The sequence below is a fragment of the Budorcas taxicolor genome, chromosome X (assembly GCF_023091745.1).
Source record: "Budorcas taxicolor isolate Tak-1 chromosome X, Takin1.1, whole genome shotgun sequence".
Classification (NCBI taxonomy): domain Eukaryota; kingdom Metazoa; phylum Chordata; class Mammalia; order Artiodactyla; family Bovidae; genus Budorcas; species Budorcas taxicolor.
The window spans coordinates 61,646,838-61,662,546 of NC_068935.1; the positions used below are offsets into that span (position 1 = coordinate 61,646,838).

Below are 15,709 nucleotides of genomic sequence, written 5' to 3' on the forward strand. Positions count from 1 at the left end.
ATTACACACCGGCCAGTGTGCATCTCTGCATTTTCTAATCTATTTCATTGCTCATTCAATCTGTCTGTGCACGGTATCCCACTGTCTTAATTTCAATAGTTCCCTTTCCTCTGTGTGTGTGTGTGTCTCTGTGTCTCTCTCCCTGTGTGTGTGTGTGTGTGTGTCTGTCTGTCTGTCTGTCTGTCTCTCCCTCTGCGTGTGTCTCAGACTTCTATAGTTCCTTGAGGGTAATCTTGGAGAAGGGAGCCATCCATCAATCACATGAGCTCAGTCTCTCAGCAGAGAAAACTGGGTGATTTGGCTGCAAACTCTTGGCCCTTGGGTTTTTCTTTTCTTGGCCAAGAGGTCCTGGAAGGACGGAACAAGATTACGCAGAGTAATGTACTGCTTGTAATACTGCGAGGTTATTCCCTTTGGGTCAAGGAGCCAGGTGTTTATCAGGCAAATGTGTGTACAGATGGTGCACAGCCCTGAACTCTGTAAGCACAGGAAATGTTTGTTTTGTTCAGCAAGTTTTTCGTGCCTTCGCTGCTAGGGTGAACGCCAGGAAGGTGTGAGGGTGCTAAGGAATCCCGCTCTGGCCTTCGTAAGGAATGTTGGTCTCCTTGCTGCCACTGAGCCTTCCATTTTTTGTTTGTTTGTTTGTTTTCGTGGCTTTAATTCTCGGAGATGTACTTGTGCGCCCTTTCCCGGCGCCCAGGTGCGCAGAGCCGGGCCCCTGGGGGCCTCGGGGGCGGAGACGAGGCGGGGGGCGTGTTCAGAGGCGGAGAGTGGGCGGGGCTACGCCCCCGCGCGCCCGGCGCGCTTCCTGCGGGGTGGTGACGGCCCAGGCGCGCAGAGTCCCAGCAGCCTTCGCCGCCTCCGCGCGCCGCAGGCTCCCGGGCCCTCGCGCTCCAGCTTCTGCCCGGTCCCGCGGCCCCGCGGCCCCGCGGCCCCCGCGTCCCAGGCGGCCCGGCTCTCCCACAAGATGACGCTGAAGGCGAGCGAGGGCGAGGGCGGGGGCGGCATGCGCACGGCGCTCTCCGATCTCTACTTGGAGCACTTGCTGCAGAAGCACAACCGGCCCGAGGTGAGCGGCTCCCGGGGTCCCCCCAACGGCATGCGGTGAGGGCCGGTCCCCGACTCTAGGCCTCGCCGTCCGCCCTCCTGCCCTCGGGGAGGGGTCCTGACCCCCGGGGCTCGTGCGGGACTTCTGGGCGCCTTGGCTTGGGACTCCGCGGCGCCTCTAGGCGGGAATCGGCAGAGGCCGCGGCCCCTGGCCCCGAGAGCTGATGAAAGGTCGGGGGAAACTTCTGCGTGGACGGAGTCGGGGTCACGGAGAAGACTTTCAGGAACAGAGCCCAGAGGAGGTCTGCTTAAGTGCTTGTGTCAGCAGAAAGGGTTGGTGGTAAGAGCCAACGCTGGCCTCAAAGTGCTCAGTCACCATGCCGTGGCATTTCTGCGGGGGCCTCTGGCGCTGGGGGGCACCCGGGTGGCCTGTGTCTGTGGGCAGGCATCATCTCAGGAGTAATTCTGCGCCCCCTCACCAAGATTCCTGCGATGGCCCATAAATAGCAACTCACCTCTATCCTCAAAGATGGCCCATAAGGGAGAGTTGATTCTCTTGTTATCTTGGGGCTTTCCTGGTGGCTCAGAGGGTAAAGCATCTGGTTCGGTTCCTGGGTCGGGAAGATCTCCTGGAGAAGGAAATGGCCACCCACTCCAGTACCCTTGCTTGGAAAATACCCTGGACGGAGAATCCTGGTAGGCTACAGTCCATGGATCTCAAAGAGTCTGATATGACTGAGCGACTTCAAGGTAAGGCTGCATGCCAGGCCCACTCACTCACCTGAAGACTGAAGCTGGGTCTCAGTGGTCAGCCATCAGCCAGCACCCACTGGCAGCCCTTCCAGTGGGTTCCCTGGCCTCCTCACAGCCTGCTGGCCAGGTTCCAAGAGAGGATGTCCACAGAGACACCCAGAGACAGAGGGCTCATCAGACACTAGCTGGCCTGGGAACTCACGAGTGTGAATCTTTTTCTAGACCTCCAAGATCTTCCAGGTCAGGGCTGTTTGCACACTCACTTTTTCCAGGTGAAATGCCTGATCCGTGGGGCCTTGGAAATGGTTCCCAAATTACTAAGTGCCTGAAGAGGTGGACGTGTTATGCAGCGCACCCATCCACTTGGGCATATGATGAAAGTGCAGATCCCCCAGGTCCCAGCAGACTGGTGTGCAGGCTGCGGACTGTGGACTGGGAGGCATCAGAGGGAGGCTGCATTCTGTATCTGCATTGAGCTTGCTGTTTCCCTCAGGGTGCCATATTCACACTTTTCCGTCTTTGCAAATCAGGATTGCGGTAGTCTAGGCTTCCAGGAGCAGCGGGATGATCATGTGGGGAAGACAAAGTTGCAAGTTAGGCAGCGGCAAGTGCGCTAGGAGGGGATCAAGCTCTGAAACTCCTTGATTCCCCATAAGCTTGGAAATGTGATTTTTTTGCTTTTCTTCCCATCAGTCAACTCACTTGGCTGAGCCTTAACTCCGTCCCCACCCCCTGCCAAACTCGCTTTATTGAATTTTCTTTTGGCAACTTTATTGAGATTTACTTGGCATTAATAGAATTCACTGATTTGTGCAGTTCATTGACATTGGACACATACATCCCACCCTGTAGCTGTGACCACAGTACTTGAGGGTTGCCCCCCAACCCCGTGCCATCCCTAGAAGCATGGAACACCCCCACCCCCCCCCACCGCCGGCAGCATTTGGAAAACACTATCACTTTGCCTTTTTGAGGCTGTCCTACGAATGGACTCCAGCTTACGTAGGCCTTTCTGTGTGCCTGCTTTCACTTTGCCCAACCTGAGTGCCACCTGTAATTCAGTGTCCCGACCCCTTGGAGATCTTTCTGACCCTGGTGGAAAGGCTGGGGAGATTCGTTGTGTGCAGTTTTGAACAGAAGCTCTGTCACTACTCTCTGAGTAAGCAGCAGTTTTTGTGGACCCATGAGTTTATCCTGCAATACCAGATACAGTCTCCTGCCTATGTAGTTTGTTTGCATGAAAGGATTTGAGGATGGGATAAGAAAAATTGGTAAAGCACAGAATGAAAAGCTTCCAGAACTGCCCAACTGTGGACCTCGGAGGGAGAATCTCCACACCATGAGGGGTGGCCTGACCCCACGAACTGGCTGATTTCTTATTTCCTGAGGTTCACCTTCCCTCCGAGGAAGCTGTTGGCTTTAAAGCAATTCAGAAATTCCTGTTGCCAAACATTTCTTTGAGGAGGATTGCTTTCGGTAAAAGTTCTAAAGACTCAAAAACCAAAGTTTCCCTTCTGATCCTAGTCTGTATTTGATAACTGAAAAAGTCTTATCAGAACACAATGTTGCAATACATTTGAAGTGGAGGCTGCCTCCTCTATTTAACTATAGGTGTCCTTCCTTGAAGAAACATTTTATGAGCTCTCTGTGACCTTGTTCTTTATGGCAGTCCCTTAGTGCACATAAAATGTGTTGTAAAATTCCTACTTGTCTCTGCTGGCCTGTTTGAAGTTGCCCCTTTCCCATGAGCTGAAGAAATAGGTTGCAAGTCCCTGAAAGTTCACTTGGGCCTAATGGCCCAGGAATGAAGTCTGGCTCCAGCTGAGTATCCACTCAGCAGAACTCCTGGCCAGCAGATTCGGCCTCATCTGCTGTTGCACAGGTTTGAGGCTGGAGATATCCAGGGTGCCATCGGCCAACAGTGCTCCAGGGAGGGGACATTCAGGGCTCACAGAGGTCTGGAGATTTCGCCAGAGGTCCCCTGGGCTGGGGGAGATGAAATCAGGTGCATTTCATGGATGGCAGGGATTTTTTTTTTTTTTTCCCTTAAGCACCAGTTGCTCAAGTTTTTAACTGTTGCTCAAAGGAGAACTGACTCCACGGCTGGGAAATGGGAAGACATGCTCCAAATTAGGGAACCAGAGTACAGCTTGGTGTAACATAGAATTTTCTGAGGCTTCACTTGGCCTTTTTCCTTCACGTGGAGGCATAGAGTTGAGCCGTATCCATACGCATTCATTCCTCCGTCCCTATGGTTCATCCACGACTACAAGCCTCCAGCCAACAGCAGAGGCCACCAACCCTGGACTGAATTGTGTGGTGCTGCGTGGTTGACTGTGCAAGAAATGCTCATGCCAGTGGACCTTTGGCAGCTCACAACCATCATGTCCCAGGGCCGCTTGTACACGTTTGTGCTCTGAAGTCACCAGCCTGCCAGTCCTGCTGCAGGTGCTTTGTTTGCCTGCATCCCAGGTACCTGGTTCATCAGGACTGAAGCCAGGACTTGCATAAAATCCTGCCTCTGAGGCTCTCCTCCCAGCCCTTTTGTGCAGCTCTCGTATTTGTGGGGAAACAGTGTCCCCTTTTTTCTGGTACCTTGAGCCCTCTTGGGTTTTCTCATTTTTTTTCTCCTTGTGTTCTTTCCCAAAGTGGAGCCTGCCCTGGCCCAGGAGGACTGAGCAGCTGGTGTCTGGTGTGGGCCATCACTTGCCTACTTGGCCTGGGCCTTCTTCCGAGTCTGTTCAAGTTGCTCAGTCAGGTCCAACTCTGGGCGACCCCACTGACAGTACAGTCTGTGGAATTCTCCAGGACAGGATCTTGGAGTGGGTAGCAGCCTTTCCCTTCTCCAGGGGATCTTCCCAACCCAGAGACTGAGCCCAGGTCTCCCACACTACAGGTAGATTCTTTCCCAGCTGAGCCCCCAGGGAAGCCCAAGAATGCTGGAGTGGGTAGCCTAGCCCTTCTCCAAGGGAACTTCCTGGCCCAGGAATCGAACCTGGGTCTCCTGCATTGCAGGTAGCTTCTTTCCCAACCGAGCTCTCAGGGAAGCCCCACGGTACCTGGAAACAGTGGGCAGAGGGCTTACCCATCAGCCTAACAGATGTTGATTCTTTCCCTCCCATCACTGGCACCAGCTCTTAATGTGACTTGGTGGCCCCTGCTCAAGTCATCCACCTCCGCCACCTGCCGCTAAGTTTGTTTTTTCATCTCTCTCTCTTTTTTAATCCCAGCTTCCTCTGAGCTGCTGCCTCTGCCCTTTGAACCCACTGCAGATGTTTCCTCTAAAGAGGATTTCAGAGGCCAGGTCTTGCCACCCCAGCAGTTTGTGTGATTATGAGCCCCTGAGAGGCTGCGGAGCAAAGGGCAGCCCTGCACCCTCCTCATGCGGGACAGCCATCCCCCATCTTGCCTGGGTGTGGCTGGGGGCCTCCCTGGCCAAGGGGGTTACTGGTGTCACAGAAAGCAATCAAACACCTTTGCCCGATGTTGTTTGCTCAGCATTGCTTGTATCACTTTGTAATCACCCGGCACGGGTGCTCGTGGCACTGGGAAGGACTCAACATTGTGGTCCAGTGTGGGGCCAGTAAGTCCCAGAACAAACCATGGAAAGTCTCTGCCACCCATTGGAAGGCACGTGTCTTACCAGCTGTGGAAACACACCAAGTTCCAGCAGTTCAGGGGCAGGACAGGAGAGACGGGGAACCAATTGCAGCCTGCGGCCCCTGCTCCGCACACATCTGTCTGTCTGTCTTGCCCTTCCTCGCAATTGTCTGCGGGCTGGGGGTGCCAGGGGCTGGCATGCCAGGTGCCATCAAAGAGCGGTCAGAGCAGGGGCATCAGGTGGTGCTTGGGGTGCGCCCCATGGGTGCGAGTTGGTTCTTCGGGTGCCAGGTCAGAGCATTCCGGGTATCTCTCCCATCGCTGGCAGCTTCTGAGGGAGTGTGATAGTGGCTCTGAGTCATTAGGAAGGGGGACTGTCTTGACGGATAAGCACATTGAAAAGCCCAGCGTTTGGCATAGCAAGTGTTGATCTTTTCTGGGTTTGATGTGTTCTACCTCTGGCAGGCTTTGTGGAGTCCTTAATTTAAAGGCTGACGTGTCCTGGAGCTGAATGAAGAGATGAGGCCCCCAATCACGCAGGCATCCACCCCCTTGCCAAGTTCACTCAGTCTTCTGTGGACTGACTTTTGACTCTGTCCTTGTTGAGAATGTTACGTAGGGCTCCACCATGTCTGCAAACCCAGATGAATCATAAGAAATGCTTTCTTGATGGTACTTTACAGCACATGATAAGAGAATCTGATCTGTGTTTCCAGACTTTATGGCCACCTTTACCCGCTATGGTTACTGATGAATCCCTGGTTATATGGATCGAACCCAAATCTCCTGCATTGCAGGCAGATTCTTTACCAGCATTGCTGGGTTGTAAGACATGTAAGTGGTACATGTTCGGAGAAGGCAATGACAACCCACTCCAGTACTCTTGCCTGGCAAATCCCATGGATGGAGGAGCCTGGTAGGCTGCAGTCCATGGGGTTGCTAGGAGTCAGACACAACTGAGCGACTTCACTTTCACTTTTCACTTTCATGCATTGGAGAAGGAAATGGCAACCCACTCCAGTGTTCTTGCCTGGAGAATCCCAAGGATGGGGGAGCCTGGTGGGCTGCCGTCTCTGGGGTCGCAGAGTTGGACATGACTGAAGTGACTTAGCAGCAGCAGTAGCAGCAGCAAGTGGTAGTTGCTGGCAGATCCATGGAATGAATCTGCGGGTTTGATTTTGAGCTTTCTCACCCCACGATTACTAGTGAACAAAGATTTGTAAGTCAGAATCAGGGCAAGTCAGGCATGCAGTCAGTGATCCTTGAACTCCTCAGTCTATCCGTTCAAATCTCTTAATACCTGCAACATGGTAAAAACAAATAAGGTGCTTAATTTAACAGAAAGAATTCTTCCAACTTGATGTCACATGCTTCCAGGTCGCTGTGGGTAATGCTTTGAGAAGCTCTGGGGTCACCATGTGCTGTAGCCTGTTCATTCCAACCCCAGATTCCTGCAACTTTCTCCACGGTTTGTTGTTGCCTCTCCCCATTGGTTACTGTGCTCTCTTAGTTACAGCTCTTTGGGTGCAAACAAGTGCTACCTGCCAGCTGTTTTGCAACTTTTTTGCAATAACTTCAACTCTGTCTCCTACGAGATCAAAAATAGTACATTGTCAAAACCATGGACTTGACATTGCTGTGACATGTAAGTGTAGCTCTGGGCCATTTTGTCACGTGTGTGAAGATACGTAACCACCACCACTAGTCTGTTTTCCAGCTCTGTAATTTTGTCATCCCAATAATGTTATATACCTGGAATCAAATCATTGGCAATATTTTTATTGCTGGGAATCATCCCAAAGTCTGGATGGATCATAGTCTGTTGAGCTGCTCACTTGTGATAGATACTCCTGGTTGTTTCCAGGTTTGAGTTACTGTGAGTAAATCTGTATGAACCTTCAATTCAGTTCAGTCACTCAGTCGTATCCGACTCTTTTCAACCCCATGAACTGCAGCACACCAGGCCTCCCTGTCCAATACCAACTCCCGGAGTCTACCCAAACTCATCTCCATTGAGCCAGTGGTGCCATCCCACCATCTCATCCTCTGTCGTCCCCTTCTCTTCCTGCCTTCAATCTTTCCCAGCATCAGGGTCTTTTCAAATGAGTCAGCTCTTTGCATCAGGTGGCCAAAGTATTGGAGTTTCAGCTTCAACATCAGACCTTCCAATGAACACCCAGGACTGATCTCCTTTAGGATGAACTGTGTGGATCTCCTTGCAGTTCAAGGAACTCTCAAGTGTCTTCTCCAACACCACAGTTCAAAAGCATCAATTCTTCGGTGCTCAGCTTTCTTTATAGTCCAACTCTCACATCCATACATGACCACTGGAAAAACCATAGCCTTGACTAGATGGACCTTTGTTGACAAAGTAATGTCTCTGCTTTTTAATATGCTGTCTAGGTTGGTGATAACTTTCCTTCCAAGGAATAAAGTGAAAGTGAAGTCACTCAGTAATGTCCGACTCTTTGTGACCCCATGGCCTGTAGCCTACCAGGCTTCTCTGTCCATGGGATTTTCCAGGCAAGAATACTGGAGTGGGTTACCATTTCCTTCTCCAGGACATCTGCCCGACTCAGGGATTGAACCCAGGTCTTCTGCATTGTAGGCAGACACTTTGCCGTCTGAGCCACCAGGGAAGCATTAAGTGTCTTTTAATTTCATGGCTGAAGTCACCATCTGCAGTGATTTTGGAGCCCCCCCCCCAAATAAAGTCTCTCACTGTTTCCACTGTTTCCCCGTCTATTTGCCTTGAAGTGATGGGACCAGATGCCATGATCTCAGTTTTCTGAATGTTGTGCTTTAAGCCAACTTTTTCACTCTCCTCTTTCACTTTCATCAAGAGGCTTTTTAATTCCTCTTCACTTTTTGCCATAAGGGTAGTATCATCTGCATATCTGAGGTTATTGATATTTCTCCCGGCAATCTTGATTACAGCTTGTGCTTCATCCAGCCCAGGTACGAACCTTCATGTAGCAGGTTTTACATTTACATTTGTATTGTTCCATTACAGTGAATACAGTGAAAGTCTCGCAGTCGCGTCCTATTCTTCACGACCCCATGGACTATGCAGTCCGTGGAATTCTCCAGGCCAGAATACTGGAGTGGGTAGCCTTTCCCTTCTCCAGGGGATCTTCCCAACCAAGGGATCGAATCCAGGTCTCCCTGTGATTCTTTACCAGCATTGCTCACTTGTAAAGTACTCATTTTGTTTTCTAAGAAATCACCCAATTCTTTTCCTGAATGGCTGTCCCATTTTACACTGCCACCAGCCATGGATGAGAGATTCAGTTTCTTTCCATCCTTACGACTAGTCTTGTCACTGGTTTTGATCATAGCTGCTCTGATGGCTGCGTGGTGATATTTCCTTGTGGTTTTCTTTCTTTTTTTTAATAGTACTGGTTTGTTTTTCTGTTTTTGTCTCTGCTGGGTCTTCATGGCTGAGCTCAGGCATTCTCTAGTTGCAGCAAGAAGGGACTCCTCTTGGTTCCACAAGGACAAGCCTTCTGACTGTCACTAAATGCAACCCAAGCGTGTGGCCAAAATCCAGCAGAACTAAAAATTCTCCATTCATTCCTTTGACAGATTTCCTTCTTGCTGGTCTCCCAGGATTGGAAGACCCTTCCCTTCATTCTTTTCTGTCGTGTGTGTGAGGACCTTGATGTTGTAAGGGTTCTGACATTTACAGTCTGTTCTTTACCTACAATTGTTTTGCAACTTGCTGTAGGTCGATGCTAAAAAGGGAACATCGGTAGAGGCTTTTGTATTATTCTGACTGGTGGCCAACCCAACAGCTTTATTCTGTTTCTCACTGATCCAGCTTCTCCCTGATCTTGTTAGGGATGACCAGACGCCGAGCTCAGTTCTTTTTTCAGCCCCTTGTGCAGCCTGGGACAGCCTGATCTCCAGTTCTGGTTGATGAGACTCCGGCTTCCTCCTTCCTGCAATCCTCCCCAGCTAGTTTCTTTTGGGTGCACATTCTTGGCTCTGCCGTCTGCTGGAACATTTTTGAAATGTCTCATCCTCATGACTTCCTTTTTTTGTGTGTGGGTTTCTATTTACCTTCCTTCCTTGGGCTCTCCTTTCAGAAGGGCCCAGGGACTTTTCCAAGGCTCAGACTTTTCCCTGGGTTCAATCCCTGCTCTGAGAACTAGATCCTGCAGACTGCAACTAAGACTCAGCACAGTCAAATAAATGAATATCTTAAAAAAAAAAAAATAGGGTCCACACTACACACAAGTCCTTAAGCTCCCAACTTGAATCTAAATGACACTCACTTAGGAAAATTCTATCTTGCCACAAGAGAAGGCTTTCATGTGCCTGTTTAGAGATTAATCTGAAATGAATCCAGTTTTCTTCTGAGCCCCTTCTCTTGTCTCCCAGTTCCTCCATGTTGTTCACATGTCCTTCCAGAGAGAGATGGCATATTTACAAGCAGATATGAAGATTTTCTTCTGTTTCACAGCATACCTTTCCTTCCCCCACCTTTTTTTTTTTCACTTAACAACATTTCTTTGAGGTCAACCCCTGAACCTCCTTTTCATGGCTCCATGGTATCTGTGTGTGCTAGGACACTTTGCACGGAGGTAGAGGTAACTCATCTACTGTAGATGGTCTTGAAGTGCCCTGTAGCTCTGGTGTCATGAGTTACATCAGTTACACCAGTTACATCAGTTACATCTCATCAGTTACTTTGCTAAATACAATCCTTTGTTAGACACTTCTGCTTTCATAGCGCTGTGGAAAGCCGTGTCACGTGAGTTTGGAGAAGTGCTAGCTGCTGCCCAGGGCAGTTTCTCTTTCTTGGGACTTTCCTGATTGCAATAGATCTGGAGAGACAGATCATAGATGGAGCTAGCTGTTCCTCCCTGGGGAATCTTCCCATTTCTCCTTTGCCACCAACTGGCTGATGAGGTGTCCTTCTCCTGGTCCCACCCATTGGGAATATCTTCCCTCCCCATGGCCTCTGAGGGGCACCGCCACCCCTGCTGTGGCTGGATCACAGCTGCCGTCCATGTGCAGCAGAATCCTTCCCTATTGTCCTGATTGAATATTTGACCCGGAGTGGGTGGGAGCATTTTCAGAGTGCTCCTTGCCCTTCTCCAAGCCCTGGGCTACTTCAAGAGCAGTTAAGTTAGAAAGAGGAGGAAGAACCAGCAAAGGAGACTGAGGAGTGTTTTAAGGAGATCCATCCATTTATTCTCATTGGCGTGTGTTGTCAGAGCCAAACTGTTCTTCAAATTCCAAAGTCCATCCACAGTAGGACGGCACCCGAGGGTCCCAGTTCCATGCTCTGTGGCCTTTTTTCACTCTCCTGATGCCATTCCTTCCAGTGTTTTATCTGCAAATTTTCAAACCCACTGCAAAGAACAAACAATTTGATAGTAGCTTCCATTTGACATACCTCCTAGATTATACCATTAACACGTGGCCATGTGTGCTTTGTCATGTGTCTATCCACAAACCATTCATTCACCTTTTTTTTTTTTTGCACTTCAAAGTAAGTTCCACGACTGAACCCTGTGCCTACAGCCTATGCCCTGCAACAGGACAAACCACTGGGATGAGAAGGCCACTCACCACATCTAGAGAAAAGCCCAACAGCAGCAACTAATACCCGGCACAGCCATAAAAGAAATAAATGAATCTTGTTTTTTTCTTTTTTTTAAAGTTGCAAGCATCAGAACAGTTCACCCCTAAAGGCTTCAGCGTGCATATCATGGACTAGTAGTATTCAGTATTTCTATATGATTTTTTTTTTAACTTTGTGGTCCAAGGTCCATCCAGTGAAATGTAGTGGATGAGTTTGAACAAATACATACACCTGTGCTAACCCAACCCTGATCACAGTTTGGAGCATCAACACTCCAGAAGTATCTCTCATATTCTACCCAGCCTACCCCTTCCCATCCCATCAGAGGCAACCACCATCTTCAATGTTGTTATTGTCATTTAGGCATGTTCTAAAACCTCACGAATGGGCTCATCTAATGTGTACTCTTTTGCCTGAAGCTTCTTTCACTCAACATCACACTTTTCAGACTGATGCATGTTGACCCCTTTGTCAACATTTTGGTCCTTTTCTTGTTTCTGCAACCTCCTGTGGGTGAATAAAGCTGCTGTGAACATCCATGTGCAACCCTGTGTCTTTTCTTTTGGGTGAACACTTCGAAGTGTGGTTGGCAGGGCTTAGGGTCAGTGTGTGCTAAACTTGTCTTTTTCGCCATCAGCTCCCTAGTACATCTTATGAAAAAGTGCAAAAGAACTTTTTGGCCCACCCAATATTTCCCTGATTACAGTGCTTGTAGTGTCTTGTAGTGCATGTGGCCTTCTGAAATGAAGCGTCCGTTCAAACATTCTGTCTTTTCCTCGCTTGTCATCCTGTTATTGAGTCATAAGAATTCTTCACATGTTCTGGGTATAAATAAGTCTCTGTCAGACGTATGTATTGCAGCTTTTACAGTCAGGCTATGCCATGCCTTCATACCTCTTGATCGTCTTTTGGTGAGAAGGTGTTAGTTTTGATGGGACAACTGTCTGCATCTATGATTGTCGCTCTCTGTGCCTACTAAACCTTTGCCTGTCTCAGGGGAGTTACTTCACTTCGAGCTATTTATATTTTTTAGTTGTCGTTTGGCTCTTTTGTGTCAGATAGAAGGCACTTCTGCTTCCTCCCCGGTTTTGACAATGCGCTGTGCTGCTTTTCTCAAAGCTTGGCTGTCTCACCTTTTCTGTTTGGCGTTGCCAACTGTCTGGTTTTGTCTAAAGTCGGGTGGGGATGAACATTCCTGCTGCCCATGTGGGGTTGACCTGGCACCATGGATTACCAAGACCAGCCTTCTGTCTGTCCTCCTGCCCAGGCCAGAGGCCTTAAATTAACTTCAGATGTATCATGCAGAGTCTTTCCAGAGTGTAATTCATCCGGCTGTGCTGTCTGCATGGTTGGGGTCAATGAATCACAGTTCACGTGGCACCTCAGGCCAATGGGAGGGGTGGCCCATTGGATGAAGAACAGTTCAATTCAGTTCAGTTCAGTCACTCAGTCGTGTCCGACTTTTTGCGACCCCATGAATCGCAGCACGCCAGGCCTCCCTGTCCATCACCAACTCCTGGAGTTCACTCAAACTCATATCCGTCCAGTCGGTGATGCCATCCAGCCATCTCATCCTCTGTCGTCCCCTTCTCCTCCTGCCCCCAATCCCTCTCAGCATCAGAGTCTTTTCCAATGAGTCAACTCTTCACATGAGCTGGCCAAAGTACTGGAGTTTCAGCTTTAGCATTATTCCTTCCAAAGGAACCCAGGGCAGATGTCCTTTAGAATGGACTGGTTGGATCTCCTTGCACTCCAAGGGACTCTCAAGAGTCTTCTCCAACACCACACTTCAAAAGCATCAATTCTTTGCCACTCAGCATTCTTCACGGTCCAACTCTCACATCCATACATAACTACTGGAAAAACCAAAGCCTTGACTAGACAGACCTTTGTTGGCAAAGTAATGTCTCTGCTTTTCAATATGCTATCTAGGTTGGTCATAGCTTTCTTTCCAAGGAGTAAGTGTCTTTTAATTTCATGGCTGCAGTCACCATCTGCAGTGATTTTGGAGCTCCAAAAAATAAAGTCTGACACTGTTTCCACTGTTTCCCCATCTATTTGCCATAAAGTGATGGGACCAGATGCCATGATCTTCGTTTTTTGAATGTTGAGGTTTAAGCCAACTTTTTCACTCTCCACTTTCACTTTCATCAAGAGGCTTTTTAATTCCTCTTCACTTTCTGCCATAAGGGTGGTGTCATCTGCATATCTCAGGTTATTGATACTTCTCCTGGCAATCTTGATTCCAGCTTGTGTTTCTTCCAGTCCAGCGTTTCTCATGAGGTACTCTGCATATAAGTTAAATAAGCAGGGTGACAATATACAGCCTTGACATACTCCTTTTCCTATTTGGAACCAGTCTGTTGGTCCATGTCCAGTTCTAACTGTTGCTTCCTGACCTGCATATAGGTTTCTCAAGAGGCAGGTCAGGTGGTCTGGTATTCCCATCTCTTTCAGAATTTTCCACAGTTTATTGTGATCCACACAGTCAAAGGCTTTGGCATAGTCAATAAAGCAGAAATAGATGTTTTTCTGGAACTCTCTTGCTTTTTCCATGATCCAGCGGATGTTGGCAGTTTGGTCTCTGGTTCCTCTGCCTTTTCTAAAACCAGCTTGAACATTAGGGAGTTCACGGTTCACGTATTGCTGAAGCCTGGCTTGGAGAATTTTGAGCATTACTTTACTAGCATGTGAGATGAGTGCAATTTTGTGGTAGTTTGAGCATTCTTTGGCATTGCCTTTCTTTGGGCTTGGAGTGAAAACTGACCTTTTCCAGTCCTGTGGCCACTGCTGAGTTTTCCAAATTTGCTGGCATATTGAGTGCAGCACTTTCACAGCATCATCTTTCAGGATTTGAAATAGCTCCAATGGAATTCCATCACCTCCACTAGCTTTGTTCGTAGTGATGCTTTCTAAGGCCCACTTGACTTCACATTCCCGGATGTCTGGCTCTAGGTGAGTGATCATACCATCATGATTATCTGAGTCGTGGAGATCTTTTTTGTACCATTCTTCTGTGTATTCTTGCCACCTTTTCTTAATATCTTCTGCTTCTGTTAGGTCCATACTATTTCTGTCCTTTATCGAGCCCATTTTTGCATGAAATGTTCCCTTGGTATCTCTAATTTCCTTGAAGAGATCTCTAGTCTTTCTCATTCTGTTGTTTTCCTCTATTTCTTTGCATTGATCACTGAAGAAGGCTTTCTTATCTCTCCTTGCTGTTCTTTTGAACTCTGCATTCAGATGCTTATATATTTCCTTTTCTCCTTTGCTTTTCACTTCTCTTCTTTTCACAGCTATTTGTAAGGGCTCCCCAGACAGCCATTTTGCTTTTTTGTATTTCTTTTCCATGGGGGTGGTCTTGATCCCTGTCTCCTGTACAGTGTCACGAACCTCATTCCATAGTTCATCAGGCACTCTGTCTATCAGATCTAGTCCCTTAAATCTATTTCTCACTTCCACTGTATAATCATAAGGGATTTGATTTAGGTCATACCTGAATGGTCTAGTGGTTTTCCCCACTTTCTTCAATTTAAGTCTGAATTTGGCAATAAGGAGCTCATGATCTGAACCACAGTCAGCTCCCGGTCTAGTTTTTGTTGACTGTATAGAGCTTCTCCATCTTTGGCTGCAAAGAATATAATCAATCTGATTTTGATGTTGACCATCTGGTGATGTCCATGTGTAGAGTCTTCTTTTGTGTTGTTGGAAGAGGGTGTTTGCTATGACCAGTGCGTTCTCTTGGCAAAACTCTATTAGCCTTTGCCCTGCTTCATTCCATATTCCAAGGCCAAATTTGCCTGTTACTCCAGGTGTTCCTTTACTTCCTACTTTTGCATTCCAGTCCCCTATAATGAAAAGGACATCTTTTTTGGGTGTTAGTTCTAAAAGGTAGGTCTTCATAGAACCGTTCAACTTCAGCTTCTTCAGCATTACCGGTTGAGGCATAGACTTGGATAACTGTGATATTGAATGGTTTGCCTTGGAAATGAACAGAAATCATTCTGTCTTTTTTGAGATTGCATCCAAGTACTGCATTTCGAACTCTTTTGTTGACCATGATGGCTACTCCATTTCTTCTAAGGGATCCCTGCCCACAGTAGTAGATATAATGGTCATCTGAGTTAAATTCACCCATTCCAGCCCATTTTAGTTCGTTGATTCTTAGAATGTTGACGTTCACTCGTGCCATCTCCTGTTTGACCACTTCCAATTTGCCTTGATTCATGAACCTAATATTCCAGGTTCCTACACCATATTGCTCTTTATAAGCATCAGACCTTGCTTCTGTCACCAGTCACATCCACAACTGGGTATTGTTTTTGCTTTGGCTCCATCCCTTCATTCTTTCTGGAGTTATTTCTCCACTGATCTCCAGTAGCATATTGGGCACCTGCTGACCTGGGGCATTCCTCTTTCAGTATCCAGTATGAAAAGGCAAAATGATAGGATAAATAACATGGCCCATCAAATTGGATGCAGTCAGCTACCAGCCTAAGGAGATAAGCATTGGTTTATGTAGCTTGGGATTCCCTGGTAGCTCAGATGGTAAAGCGCCTGCCCGCAATGCAGGAGACCTGGGTTCGATCCCTATGTCAGGAAGATCCCCTGGAGAAGGAAATGGCCACCCACTCCAGTACTCTTGCTTAGAAAATTCCCTGGATGCAGGAGCCTTGTGGGCTACAGTCCATGGGGTCGCAAAGAGTCAGACACGAC

The 15,709-nt window shown here is 48.2% G+C and overlaps 1 protein-coding gene across 1 annotated transcript in view; it reads left to right on the forward strand.

Annotated features, from left to right (window-relative positions):
* Positions 1–879: 879 nt before the first annotated feature.
* Positions 880–15,709, forward strand: part of MPP1 (MAGUK p55 scaffold protein 1) — a 32,065-nt gene continuing 17,235 nt past the window's right edge. Inside the window, exon 1 of the mRNA XM_052663684.1 lies at positions 880–1,069. Coding sequence (XP_052519644.1) covers positions 968–1,069 — 102 coding nt within the window. The 5' untranslated portion in view covers positions 880–967. The remainder of the gene's footprint in view (positions 1,070–15,709) is intronic.